Source organism: Drosophila serrata, unplaced genomic scaffold (assembly GCF_035046125.1).
Source record: "Drosophila serrata isolate PLE 108 unplaced genomic scaffold, ASM3504612v1 contig_276, whole genome shotgun sequence".
Taxonomy (NCBI): domain Eukaryota; kingdom Metazoa; phylum Arthropoda; class Insecta; order Diptera; family Drosophilidae; genus Drosophila; species Drosophila serrata.
In genome coordinates this window covers 11,451,059-11,464,943 of record NW_028257174.1, presented here as the reverse complement: position 1 = coordinate 11,464,943, position 13,885 = coordinate 11,451,059, and the positions used below count along the sequence as shown (strand labels likewise).

The 13,885-nt window shown below is 40.2% G+C and overlaps 4 protein-coding genes across 4 annotated transcripts; 1 reads left to right on the top strand and 3 right to left on the bottom strand.

Moving 5' to 3' along the window:
* Positions 1-181: 181 nt before the first annotated feature.
* On the bottom strand, positions 182-2,497 carry LOC110182087 (transmembrane protein 185B). Its single transcript, XM_020950068.2, has 4 exons — positions 2,044-2,497; positions 1,883-1,953; positions 1,252-1,826; positions 182-1,187 (listed from the first exon to the last, which is right to left on the bottom strand). Exons 1-4 carry the CDS (start codon positions 2,079-2,081, stop codon positions 792-794), a joined length of 1,080 nt encoding a protein of 359 aa, XP_020805727.1. The 5' UTR covers positions 2,082-2,497; the 3' UTR covers positions 182-791.
* Positions 2,498-2,692: 195 nt separating this feature from the next.
* LOC110182090 (uncharacterized) lies at positions 2,693-5,530 on the top strand. The gene is made up of 2 exons (XM_020950072.2): positions 2,693-3,726; positions 3,903-5,530. The coding sequence occupies exon 1, from the start codon at positions 2,711-2,713 to the stop codon at positions 3,674-3,676; it is 966 nt and encodes a 321-aa protein (XP_020805731.2). The 5' UTR covers positions 2,693-2,710; the 3' UTR covers positions 3,677-3,726; positions 3,903-5,530.
* On the bottom strand, positions 3,822-6,879 carry Mec2 (stomatin-like protein Mec2). The gene is made up of 4 exons (XM_020950069.2): positions 6,032-6,879; positions 4,386-4,899; positions 4,156-4,321; positions 3,822-4,091 (listed from the first exon to the last, which is right to left on the bottom strand). The coding sequence occupies exons 1-4, from the start codon at positions 6,207-6,209 to the stop codon at positions 3,897-3,899; spliced, it is 1,053 nt and encodes a 350-aa protein (XP_020805728.2). The 5' UTR covers positions 6,210-6,879; the 3' UTR covers positions 3,822-3,896.
* Positions 6,685-12,593, bottom strand: LOC110181877 (band 7 protein AGAP004871). Its single transcript, XM_020949803.2, has 4 exons — positions 12,309-12,593; positions 8,566-9,082; positions 8,337-8,502; positions 6,685-8,270 (listed from the first exon to the last, which is right to left on the bottom strand). The coding sequence occupies exons 1-4, from the start codon at positions 12,490-12,492 to the stop codon at positions 8,031-8,033; spliced, it is 1,107 nt and encodes a 368-aa protein (XP_020805462.2). The 5' UTR covers positions 12,493-12,593; the 3' UTR covers positions 6,685-8,030.
* Positions 12,594-13,885: the final 1,292 nt, after the last annotated feature.

The window sequence follows — 13,885 nt, the reverse complement described above, 5'->3', positions numbered from 1 at the left end:
AGAAGTAAAGTAAGTAAGATTAATAGGATTAATAAAATGAAAAAATAACAATTGAAATAAATAAAAATACCTCTTTCAACGTAAAGTCGATAAGCCTCTTGAAATCAAAGAACTACTGTCGATAAATGGTAATAAGAAATAGGACTCCATTTCCCTGAACAAATAATCAAATACTCTCCGCTTTCATTTTGTGTGTGTTTTGGAAGCACTTAAGTAGATATTTCTTTTTCTTTTTTAATCATGTAATTTGTAAATTATTTACACATTTTCCTCGCGGCATTTCATTTAGCGTGAGCGATAATAACATATAATACTTGCACATACAGACATACATATACGTTTAATTATAGATGGGTGTCCAGGGGATAAAGGATTTTGGTATGCTTGTCAATATGATGAAGCGCCGATTTGGGTCTAGATTTTGAATTTTAGCCAGTGTCATATATATATATATATGCATATGTCTTATGTACAGCTATTATATGCTAGGAGTGCCTGGCGGAAGGAGATGAATGATTGGGATGTGGATGGTGTTAGCATTTGGCTTACAATTAAAATTCAGTACAAGTCTAAAAGCTACGGCCGATGTGTGTATGTGTGTATGTGTGTGTGTGTCTGAGTGTGACTGGGGGGGTGGGGGAGGAGTATGTTTAATATAAACACCTGAACAAAGGTGAGCATATGTTTTGTGCTGAGAGTCTGTCCTTAATTCTACGTGGTTCTTGCTATGGTTATTGTTATTTGCTGTAGCTCCATGTGCAGTGCGTGCTCTCTCTTGTCCATTTTATAGTCTAGTCCGGCAAATCGATGCTGACAAAGGGCACCACCGGCTTGAGGATATCATTTTTGGCCGCCTTCTTGGCCTTCTTGTCGTGCCGCCCGAACTCATGCAGCTGCTCGCTGCCCGTCCCCGTGCTCGTGGACGAGGATGTGGCATCCAGTGGCACCGATTGTCCAGCATTGCTGATCGTCTCGGCATGATAGCTAATGTTGCCATACTCCTGCAGGAAGGGCATAGCCGACAGGAGGAACTGGCTAAAGGATTTACGGATGCCAAACCACCACATATTGCCCCCCTTGGCCGTAAAGCTGAGGAAAATCAGCGCCAGGATGGAGACCAGCAGAGGTGAGAAAACCACAACATAGGGGAATTTCAGCTCACCATCCAGCTTGTCACAAATGACCACCTAAATATCGATTGAATTGAGTTACTGGGAAAGTTGGGTAACTATTAAGTTGACCTTAACTCACCTGGAAGCAAAACAGCGGCAGCACCGTGCATATGTTACCCACAGCCGCATTCAGGGCCGCCTTCTTCTGCTGCAACGAGACCTCCGGCGTTCGCATCATAATGCCGCAAAAGATAATGTTGTACAGAACGCTGACTAGGCTCAGGCAGATCACAATCCACATGGGCACAAACACCACATCCCAGTTCCAGTAAACAAAGCGATCCAGCTTCAGGGGCAGCGAGACAAACTGCAATGCATTGACAGCCAGAAAGAGCTCCAGCTCAAAGGAGCGATCATGTTTGACGGCCCAAACGCAGGCACCCACACTGACCACCGAACCAAAGATCAGAGGTATAAAGACCAGCACCCAGAGATGACGATCCGAGGTTAACTTATCGCAGGCCAGCAGCTCGAACATCAATAGGATCAGGTGCAGGGCCAGTGATATAAGCATGGCCTTGAACTGTGTATAGGCATCGCCTTCGAGGCGATAGTGTGGATAGCGGCACCAGACAATGGCACCCACAATGGCGCCCAGAATGGCGGTGCTCTTCCATATCCAAAGCGGTGTAAAAATGGCCCAAAAGGGCCAATCTGTCGAAAGGGGGAAATACTATTAGTTGCAGGAGCAGGAACTAGATATTACTTACCAATATAGTTGTCCAGGCGCAGGGCAAAGAGCGTGACAAAGGTGAAAAGGCTGCAGTGTACGATGAACTTGCTGCAGGAGAAGGAAAACATTGCGAGATTTCGAAAAGATTAGGGAATCTTCGTTTTGCACACTAAACATCCGTTCCAGAGCGTTTCTCACCAGGGATTAAAGTCGCGGAAGAGCGATTCCAGGTTCATGTTGCTGACGACACCATAGAGGGATAAACATAGGCTGGACACGGGACACCGTAACTGGACACTAGTTGCTCATGCTCTTCCAGCGCACTGCGTCCACACACACTCCACACTCCACACTCCACACACACACACACTTCGGCTGCCTCTCTCCACTCTTGGCCCTCTTTCTCTCCCTCAAGATCGGAAGGTCTAGCGGCTGGCACAAAGAAACTCCCCGCTTGGAGACAATCTGCTGCGTTTGCCTGGCTGCTTATTTATTTATTGTTTTTCCCCCCCCAAGTTCTTTTTCAACTTCTCCTCTGTCTTTACGTTATTTACTCTTCGTTGTTGTCTTGTTGTGCCTGTGCTCCGATTCGATAACACTGACAGCGATTACGATGCATGTTCCGATAGGTTGATTGACGTTATTAAGCACTGAAAAAGTTGTCAGTGTTGGCGGGTATTTGTTACCCGAACTATTAAATGAAAATTAATGAAACTTGTATTTAGTTTTCAATTTTAATTTGAAGTTAATCAATAAAATAAATTTAAAATATATTACCTCTTATCTGTAAAGTTTATAAATTAAATATTCCCAGTGTTGGTTAGCTCACACTCGCACATATGCACTGACCAACACTGCCGGCGTCATGGTGGTCGACGAGGAGCAGCAGCAACAGCGGGAAGATGTCCTTAGGCAGGAGCAACAGCTGTTCGAAGTCCAGGCATCCGACTGCTGTGGCAATGGCTGCACCAACTGCATCCTGGACAACAAGCCCAAGCCCAGCAAGCGTGTCCTGTTGGCTGGAAAGCGAAACATTATCTTGACTTACACCAAATTCCGTTTAATTGGCAAGGAAACCCATCGATTCGATGATCAGGTGCTGCTCCTGCACTTCGGAGCTGCAGATGAAGCTGATGATGTTGAGGATTCTGTGCTGGACATACCACCCGGACACCATGTAATGCTCCGTGTGGGTTCCCTGCTTCGTCCATATTCCCCTTACTGGAGTGATTTCCAGCGGCGAGAGTTTCGGATTTTGGTGAAACTGCAGCCAGAGGGTCCCATGTCTAGGCACTTGGCTGTCTTGCAGCCCAACGATCTCCTCGAGTTCCGTGGTCCCATTGGAAACTATACCAATGACTCCAGCCTGACCAAGTGCATCTTTATTGTGGCCCAAGGAGTGGCCATTGCACCCACATTGCCGCTGATTCGGTCCGTGCTGGAGAACGAGGAGGATATGAGTCGCATTTGGCACTTGGTGTGCGCCCGGGATCTGGAGCATGTCTATTTCCGCGAGGAGCTGCTGGAGTTTGGCCAGAACTGGAACTACAGGAGCTGTCTTTATTTGCCCCATCAAAAGTGTGACTCTCCTGCTTGCCAAAGTGCAGGTTACTGCGGTCCAGAGTGTCGGGAGCTCAGGCGGAGTCTTCGCTATAAGGAGGTGGCCAAGGTTGCCCGATTGGATGCCACCGAGTTAGCCAGTCATGTCAATAACAACATTCCCGGACAGCGAGTCCTTATTGTGGCAGGAGATGCGAGCTTCCAGAAGAAGATGAAGGAAATGGCTTCCCATTCCTTGGATGTGGATCATGCTAATGTTTATTTGCTGTGATTTTTTAAGGATCTGGAATTCCATCTACAAGGCCAAAGACAATATGGAAGGTATGCTGCCCTATATAACTCCCTAAAATATTATTAACTTTAAAAAACAAGGGTTTACAATGACCTTAAGAAATTTGTAAATAAATACCTATCACTTCTTAGTTGATAACTTTTTATTACATAAAAAAAAAATGGTAGAAATACTAAATATTTACGATCTCTGGGTTTCATTACAGATTGGTCTTTGGCCAGGCGGCCGCTGCATTGATCAGCGTGGCGTCGGACTTTTCCGGCAGCTGTGGTGGCGATGGCATCATCTGTGCATATTTGGCCAGATACGGAGTGAGTAGTTCCATGGGCAGTGGGAACACAATCGTGGAGTTCTTCTCCGCTGAAATGCTGCTCAGAGTTTGCAAGTAACGAAGCTGTAAAGGAAAACTTTAACATTATACAATGTCCGAAAAGGGGACTCTTCCTCCGAATCCGAACCTGCAGAGCTGAAGGACTGGAGGATATGACATCGGAGGCCTCCTTCAAGGCAGTGGCAGACTTCTTCTCACCCTCGGCGGCAATCACCTTGGCGCGGGCATCACGGGCAGCCTCAGCCTCTGCGGCCATAGCTCGCTGCATGGACACAGGCAGAGAGACATCCTTGCTGGAAGTGGATTAAGATTTCGAATTAATTAAGAAGAAAAATCTCCCATTGACAAGAAACTCACATCTCCACGCGCTCCACCATAACGCCCCAGGGCTCGGTGGCCTCATCCAGAGTGGCCTGCATGTGGTGGGCAAGGATTTCCCTTTCGGTGAGCAGCTCCGAGAGATTCCTGGTGCCCACAATGTTCCGCAGAGTGGTGGCCGCCAGCAGGCGGGTGGACAAGCTATAGTCCTCCACTTGGACCACCGCATAGAGTGGATCACTGATGCGATAGTAGACCACCGCATCCACAGTGACTGTCACCGAGTCCTTGGTCAACATCTCCTGCTGTGGCACATTGAAGGTGACCGTGCGTAGGTCCACCTTGCGGTATTCATCGATGCAGGGCAGGATGAAGAACATGCCAGGACCACGGGCACCGCCACTGAGACGACCCAATCGGAAGATGATGGCCCGCTCATACTCTGCCACCACCTTGAAGCAAATGAAGATGGCAATGGGCGAGGTGATGATGAAGACCAGAACGGAGAGGAGCGTCACCAGCCACTCCATGCAGCCGCGCGGCTCGTTTTCTGCTGCAAATGAAAAAGATATATATGGATCAGGGAGATATATAGCTGGTATATGTATTCTTTATGGCTCTTTAATTACTTCAGCTGCAAGTGAAAACAGATATACATATGTATGTCTGTATAAATATGAACATGAGATAAGCCACCTTTAAGACTCCACAAAGGCCCATTGGAGTTTGTACAAAGTGCACAGGAAAAAAATCATACATGAACCAAAATCATACATGGGAAAAAAACCAAATTCATTGCAATATTATTGCAAAGTTGATTGGAAGTCATCGATTGATAAGATTGGTTTAAACTCGTTTTTTTTAAGTACTTCTGTCACGATGTAATTTCCTCATTCCGGGAAGTGGGTCCTACTTCAGTTAACTTATCTTTCATTCATTGAGAAATATAGTTAGGATCTAATGGGAAATCCAGAAGGAGGAACAGAAATATTTATGTAATTAATAAATTAGTTACATTAAATTGTTGCCTTCTTATTATCATGATTTATTTTTGATTTTTTCAAAGCTTATTAGTTATGAATAAAACCTACAGCTAATAGTCTGTATCAAAAATAAAATAAACAAAGCTTTATCTGTGTGATAATAAAAATGTATCAGGTCATTAGTCCTTAATAATTCCCTTATACGGTTTTTTATCAATTATGTTCTGGAATTATATTATTTACCCGATAAGGCGATTCCGTTCCGTTTTATTGATTTGCGATTTTGCATGTATGAAACATTTTTTCAATGCAATTGCCAAAAAATAAACTCTTACGCGGTCACTCGAGTGACTCTGAAGTCCCTCCCACCTTTTGTTTGACCGTAATCTAATCTAAAGCTGCGATTCCAAAGAAATTTCGCTTGCCATTTGCCGATTTCAATTGATAAAGCCTACCAAAAAATTAATACAGTCCAGAAAAAGTACTAAGAGCTTTTTGAAATTAACAGGGTCTTAACTAAAATGACATGTATAGTAGTTAAAGAACTCATTAAATAACTTATATTGCTATTTATAACTGATTTAGATAGTGAATAAGTCACGGAATCTTAACTTTGTTGCAGTTTAATGTTCCAATTATACAGTTAGAACCGTATGCTGCAAATTGTAAATATTAAATTAATTATACTAGCTAATTTCTTACATGTCTTGAAGCCTCGATATTGCTGAGTGGTTCCAGATCGCCTGCGTGGCTGTGGCTGCTCGGGTGGTACTCCACCGGGTCCCATGTTGATCATATAGGCCGTGGAGCTAGTCGGTCCGGAGTTGCGCATATCCTCGTAATTGGCATACACTGGGACATCCTGTTGCTGTGACTCCATGGCTTTTGGTATTCCCACTCGTTCGCGGTCCTCTCCGTTGAGCGAAGCAATCGAAACTGTCGCCGGTTTAGACGTAAAAGCCCAAACTGCCCAGCGGAAAGCACAAACATGCGATAACAGCACAACCCATAAATGTTTGGTTCTCAGAGATACCGAGTATCTCGTGTGGATTTATCGCTCCGTTGGGCATTGAGAAAAATATATTGCAAAAATACTAGACTTGGAGCCATGTAAAGATCAGTTGTTTGCTATAAAGATAATGGATTACCTCATTCACACTCTTCTAAATAACTAATTTTCAAAGAAATTTATAATTATATTAGTTCGAGTTTTTTAAAGTCGAGTTAAGCTTGGCTCTGGAATTTTTCATTCAGTGTATATATCGGGGGGAAATACAGAAAATATCAACAAAGACCGGCTTTGTAGATTGCACATTTATCGCCAATGATTCATCATTGTGCGATCAGTGCTCCGCTGCAGGGGATGTAGAAACGAAAGAATCGAAGCTAAAACAAAACTCGATTAAATTGTTATAATTTTCGTTATAATTTTATAATATAAACAAGACAAAATGCTTATTTTGTCAATATACCCTTGCAGTTATAGGATTGAAATATTCGCCTTCATTGAATAAATATTTATCAATATTTTTATATGACAATTTTTTCGATCAAATCAAAGTTTCAAAAACTCATAATTAAGCCAAAAATGCTTTAATTTTGATTCGGAAAACAGTGATATGTTAGTTTTCATTAGGCTAATAAATCTGCATACTCAATTGAAAGTGTAAAAAAAATAAAATTTTTCTCAAATTTTAGCGATGTAACCCCTTATAAAATTTTGAAAATTTTTCAAAAATATAGTTTTCTCCCATACTTGGCTAGATCAATTCGGCTGTTGATGCTGATCAAGAATATATATGATTTATAGGGTCGAAAATGACTTCTTCACTGTTTTTCAGACTTCTGACTAAAATTATAATACCCTATATATACCATTAAAAGTGGGGGGGTCACGAGACAAGATGAGTCACATTCAGACTGCAGTTTAAGTATTATATTTAATATGAGGCCTTATCTGCATTTGCTCTAGGTGTTATGCAAATTTAAACTGCAGTTTCAATAATGCGAGCTTATTTTTAAGAGTCGACTAAGAGAGATTGAGTTAAAGGCTTCATTTAGTAGAATTATCCAATAACAAATTAATATATAAATAAATATTTCTTGTTTCTTTTGAAGCAAATTTCGTTCATATTTTGAAATAATATTAATTATTTATTATTTAAAAAATTGTTTTCTACGTATTCAAGTATCCAAAGGTTAATTATGAAATTGATTTAATATTAAACTAACGTCTCGGCTTAAAAACTAAAATGAAAAAAGTGCTTTTTTACAACAATAAATGAGAACAGAAACAAGAAAAAAAATAGTTGACTTCGGGATCCGAAGATTTAAATAATACCCTTGCAAGAAAGTAAAGTATTTAATGTTTATGTAGCTAGTAATTTTAAATAAAAATTCAAATTTATCTGAGAAAGAGTATACTATTTTATAGGAAAATTGCTATAGAAACTATATGCAAGGGCATTGATACGAACGCTCTGATGAATCATTTTCCCCGGGGGAATCCCCGCGAGTATCGCTGACTTTGCCGCTGCTGCTGCCGTTGCTGCGCTTACAGCAGATAACCGACGATGTCATCATCATCATCATCCGGCCTGGGCACTGCATCTGCACCGCCAATCATCAGCTGCCGTCGCTGGCGCCGCAATTCGCAGCGATGCAGTGCCTCCAGATATGGCTGCAGCACCGACATTGAGCGTCACTGGTGGTGCTGGTGTTGGTGCCGGTGGAGGGGCGTGCCAGGCGCTGCATGTTGCTGGTGTTGGTGTTGCTGCTGCTGCTGCTGCTGATGTTGCTGTTGCTGCTGATGTTGCAGCTGCAGTTGCTGCGAGTGGGCGTGGGAATTGAGGAAGGGTGTGAGCAGCTCCATGGGCAGGGGAAAGATAATGGTGGAGTTCTTTTCGGTGGAAATGCTGCTCAAAGTTTGCAGATATCTCAACTGAGGTTAAGATACATGACATTTTATTTATAAATATAAATAACTACTTAAATTAATATAACTTACCTGCAGGGCGGATGGACTGGCCGAGATGATCTCGGAGGCTTCGCGCAGAGCCCGAGAAGATTTCATCTCACCCTCGGCGGCTATGACCTTGGCTCGGGCCTCCCTTGCCGCCTCCGCCTCGGCGGCCATCGCACGCTGAAGGGCAGTGGGCAGAGAGACGTCCTTGCTGTAAGTATAAACATATAATATAGATTACAGAGAGAGAAATCAAGCGTAACCTTCAACTTACATCTCCACGCGCTCCACCTTGACACCCCAGGGATCGGTGGCCTCGTCCAAGGACATCTGCATGGTGTGCGATATGGTCTCCCGTTCGGTGAGCAATTCGGAGAGATTCCTGGTGCCCAGGACATTGCGGAGTGTGGTGGCTGCCAGCAGACTTGTGGAGTGACTATAGTTATACACCTGGATGACCGCCTTTAAGGGATCACTGATGCGATAGTAGACCACCGCATCCACAGTAACCGTCACCGAGTCCTTGGAGAGCACCTCCTGTGGCGGCACATCGAAGGAGACAGTGCGCAGGTCCACCGGATAATAATCATCCACGCAGGGCAGGACGAAGAATACACCAGGACCACGGGCTCCGCCACTGCGAAGTCGACCCATCCTAAAGATCACCGCCCTTTCATACTCGGAGACAACCTTGAAGCAGATGAAGACCGAGATGGGGAAGGTGAGGACCATGATCAGCACGGAGACCACCGTGGCCAGGATCTCCACACAGCCCATGTCATCATTTTCAGCTGTAAACAAAATACAAGAATTATCATGAAACTAAGAGAGGAGCCTTCCCTCAAACCTCCTAGACTATATAGTCGGGTGTTAATTATACTATATTTCCATTCTTTATTTATTTATTTATTTGTGTATATTTATTTTCCATTTTACACATCATTTGTAACATATTTCTCAGTGTAAAAATGGAAAGGGATCCTCGTTGCTCGCTTCGCCTATTGTTTATCGCGAATTTCACAAGCAATTGAAAGGCAATCGAAGGCAACATCTGGCAAATAGATTCCGAGGCGGAATATATACATATATCTGAACATACTATATCGCGCCTGGCACGCTCCGTCTGTCCGATCCAATTGCTTGGGATTCCGTTTCGGATTCCCGCTGCCAACTGGAGCACTTGTTGATATTTGAAATTAAATTCATATGAATTTCACTTCCGTTCGATGAATTAATCGAGGATTTCTACCGAAACATTGTAGATTATATTGCAACCAGGTTTCTACGTGGAAGTTGTGATTGATAGGTTGTTAATATAATAGGTGTAGGATACTGTAATCTACAGAATGTCCAGGTGCGACTTTATTGATAATTTCTGTGAATTTGCATGATAATCTTGGACGTTACCAATAATGATGCTGAGGTTTTTGTTCCTGGCAACATTGTCCTGCAACATTTTCCTTGGCATTCTGTTATGTTGGATTAAAGTTTTTAAACTTGTTATGGCATAAGTTATGATATAGTATCCGGAAACCGATGGTAACTAAACCTATAATAACAAACACTCATTTTTTTAATCTATATTTTTATATGACAATTTTTCAACATATCAATGTTTAAAATTCTCATAACAAAGCCAAAAAAGCTTTAATTTTGATTCGGAAAGCAGTCTTAAGTTAGTTTTTATTAGGCTAATGAAGCTGCATACTCAATTAAAAATGTTAAAAAATTCAAATTTTTATCAAATTTTAACGATGTAACCCCTTATAAAATTTTGAAAAAAAATTTAAAAAAATGTTTTTCTGTCTGGGATAGCTAGATCGATTCGTCTGTTCATGCTGATCAAGAATATATAAGATTTATAGGGTCGGAAATGATTCCTTCATATCGTTACAAGCTTCTCAGTAAAATTATAATACACTGCAAGGTTATACAAAAATATTATAATTGATTTCTTCGATATGTTGAGAAGGATATTGGTTTATCCTAAATTAAGCCCAAACATAAGATATCGCTTCATCTGGATATAATTATCCAAATATATTAATTAAAGTACAGTAAAGTTATTATTTTCGATTTCTATGTATGGTAAAGGGGAATTCCCATTTCAAATAAATAAAATATAAAGAAGGGTAAATGTTAGTAATAAAAAAAAATATAAAGAAAGATTTATGTTAGTAAATAACCCAATTGGTGAATTCTAAAAGTCATTGACCTAAGTATTTAATTTTTTAATTTGCTTTTTTAACATTTTTTATCAGTTCGTATTGTAAATATTATGTTTGTTTATTTATCCTCATTTGGTATTATGAAAAGTAGTTTTTGGGGCATGGCGCTCGTTCCTTCAATTGCCTCGAGCATATTCCATGGCAATTAATTTGTACAAATTGCTTTTGATCTGCTATGAAACGTACTAGAGAGAATTCCATAAATATCAAGGGGAAAACACTATGGATTTCTTCAGTCTACAAATTTTTTTGTTTTTGTATGCTCTGACTAGTTTGAATTTTTGTTTATGGGTACAGACCTCGTTCGTGAATATGATCTCTGAAAATTGTTTAGCTTTTCCCTTATTGCCTGGCCATGTTCACCTAACACTGGTACTATTTATTCCCATGTTTACATACAGCTGAGTATGTATTTTGCCTTCCTGCTCTGTTTATCTACAGCTGGTTTCGACAATACGATTTATATCATGGATACAGGTCGGTTCATCTGCTGGCTGGATCTGTGTCTGAATCTGGTATCTGGTATCTGATGCTGTGCTCAATAATCTCTATTTATTTTCACATGTCGGCGCACAGTTTATATTGCATACTTCATAGGTGGTCGCCTACGATCGATACGATTCAATATGCTGCCCCATTTCGATTCAGATCGGGATCGAGTGCCACAAGATACTGCCTCAATTTTTCGGTTCAATGGCATGATTCATTGCTCACCTCACGTGGTAGTTGTTATGATTTAATATCGCATCAATTTCACATTCTCTTTCTATATCTTTTATAAATTATGAATTATTCTGCCGGGGCACATGGAGGTCTTGGCGGAGTCTGTGTGTGAGGTCATGTGGAAAAACTATTTGTATCTGGCAGTCAATGTGCGTGTAGTTTTATGAGCTAATCAAAGCGAATTGTTTTTGTTATATGTATGTACGTGCAACTGGAAATCCGGTCCAGAAATAGGCTTTTTTTTATTTACAAAAAATATCCTATATTTCTAGCACAAATAATAATATTTGGAAAAGAAAGGATACACATTGACATAATAATATCGGGATTAAAGAACACCTTTAGGGATTCCTTTGGACTGTTTGCAGTATATATATTAATTTCCTTTGGTAACAAATTTGTTTTAGATATTTCACAGATTCTGTAATGTCCATGGTATATTTTTTAGTTCTTTTAAATAATTTTTAAGCTGCACTTTTCTTGGCTTTTCTTACTTTCAAGTAACCAAATATATTTAACACCACAAAACAAATAAAAAAAGAAAAGAAACTAATTTTGGGAGTCCAAAGTTATAGGATCGAAGTAGAAATTGATCATAAGTAAGCATTTAAATCGATATTTATTGAAGAAGAAAAATTGTTCAAAAGATCAAATTTTAAAATTCTCATAACTTAGCCAAAAAAGCATTAATTTTAATTCGGAAAACAGTTTTATGTTAGTTTTTGCTATATTAATAAATCTGCATACTCAATTGAAAATGTACAAAAATTTTAATTTTTTCTCAATTTTTTTAAATTTTAACGGTGAAACCCCTTATAAAATTTTGAAAAAATTGCAAAACAAAATTTTTCTCCAAGACATGGATAGATCGCTTCGGCTGTTGATGCTGATCAAGAATATATATGATTTATGGGGTCGGAAATGACTCCTTCACTTAGTTTCAAGCTTCTTACTAAAATTATAATACCCTGTAAGGGTATATTATTAGGAAATACATTATTTTTGCACTAGTGATTATATTTCCCTTATCTCCGCGAGTGTATATATTAACCCTTTGGTAGCTTACAGGTCTTGAGTCCCTGATAGGGCAATGATGTGGGTGGCGGTATATGAACCGTATGCTGATGCTGCGGTGTCAGCGGAAATGTCTCCGTCGAGGAGGAGGCCTGGACATTTGGTGAGCCCGAACCCGATCCCGGCGAGCCGACATTTAGACGCGAGCGATGCTGGTGCGGCGAGGCTGGATGCATGTTCTTCTCAGTTTAGATACCGTTTACCGATCAGATTAGATTCCTAAATCCACGGCGGATCGATCGATAGAACTGCCCGCGTCCAGCGCACGTTTTCGAATGAGAATCCCGAACAGAGAAGCTGAGAAGTAAATTTGGAAAACAGCTAGCGGCGTTCCAACAATGGAATACCATTCCATAATAGACACAAACAGAGCAGCATTAAAAAAAGTAGGGAACGGGCATTCAAATAAAACAAGGGTTTTATTTTAATATTATTAAGTTATATATTAATAATGCTATTTAAATATTTCAGGTGCATTTCAGATAGTTAACGAATCTATTCCAATAATGGAATACCATTTTATAACACACACAGTTGAAGCATCATTTAAAAAATATACCTTAGGTATTACATTTTTATTTATTTGTAATTTGTTTTATATATTTATAAAGTTATTTAAATATTAAAGTTGTTCAAGAAGGTATTTTCCCGTATCTATCCATGTATAATTTTTTTTATTTTAATAGATTCCTTGTTTTAAAAGAAGCAAATAATTATATTAAACACAAAACAGTTGAATACCTAATGGACTTATTAAATTTATTCATTCATATCATTTATAAATAAGTTCTAAATAAATCATTAAATTAAATATATTTAAATACCGGCCCAAAGATACCCAGCATACCCTGCTTGTCCATATATTTAATGGTCATGATAAACTGCATCCTAGACACACAATCTCATATCCCACTATCTTTTCTTTTCTCTCTCTTTCAATTTTCCCAATTTTCTTTTTACACAAACACACACGCACTAGGTCGCGGATCGTTTTGTTGTTAATTTCGTTTTTGTTTAAATTATTGAAACGAACTACGAACAACTTCGGCGATGCAGATCATTTATAAGGCACTTCATTGAAGAGACCTAGCGCTTATAGCACTGCCTCCTTAGTTTACTTTGTTCCTCTAGATGGATAAGAGTGGGAGTGAGAGTGGAAGAGATGTGAGGTGAGATATTTGAAGAGGCTGGGGGACACGCCATCATCATCTGGCCCCGTGTTGTTGCTCATTTGTCTAAATCAAGCATGGAGAGGAGCAGGCGCTGGTGATCTGTTATCACAGGCAGCGTTGGGTGGGGATGAGGATGGGAAATAGAAACTCTGGACAATTGTTTAGGTTTCCATATTCTGGAAACACAAATCACCACGGGGATCAGACTCCAGGGAGAGTATCTGGTGGGGATCTATCTCTTCCCGCACATAAAGCATAAATTCTGACATTAATGGGTTAACCAAAAGATTTACTACCAACAATTTAAATACTTAAGGCGGGAGAACCATTAATCATGTTTGCTTACGAATTGAAGAAATTTCACAATATTATTTATACCTTTGCAGGGTATTAAAGT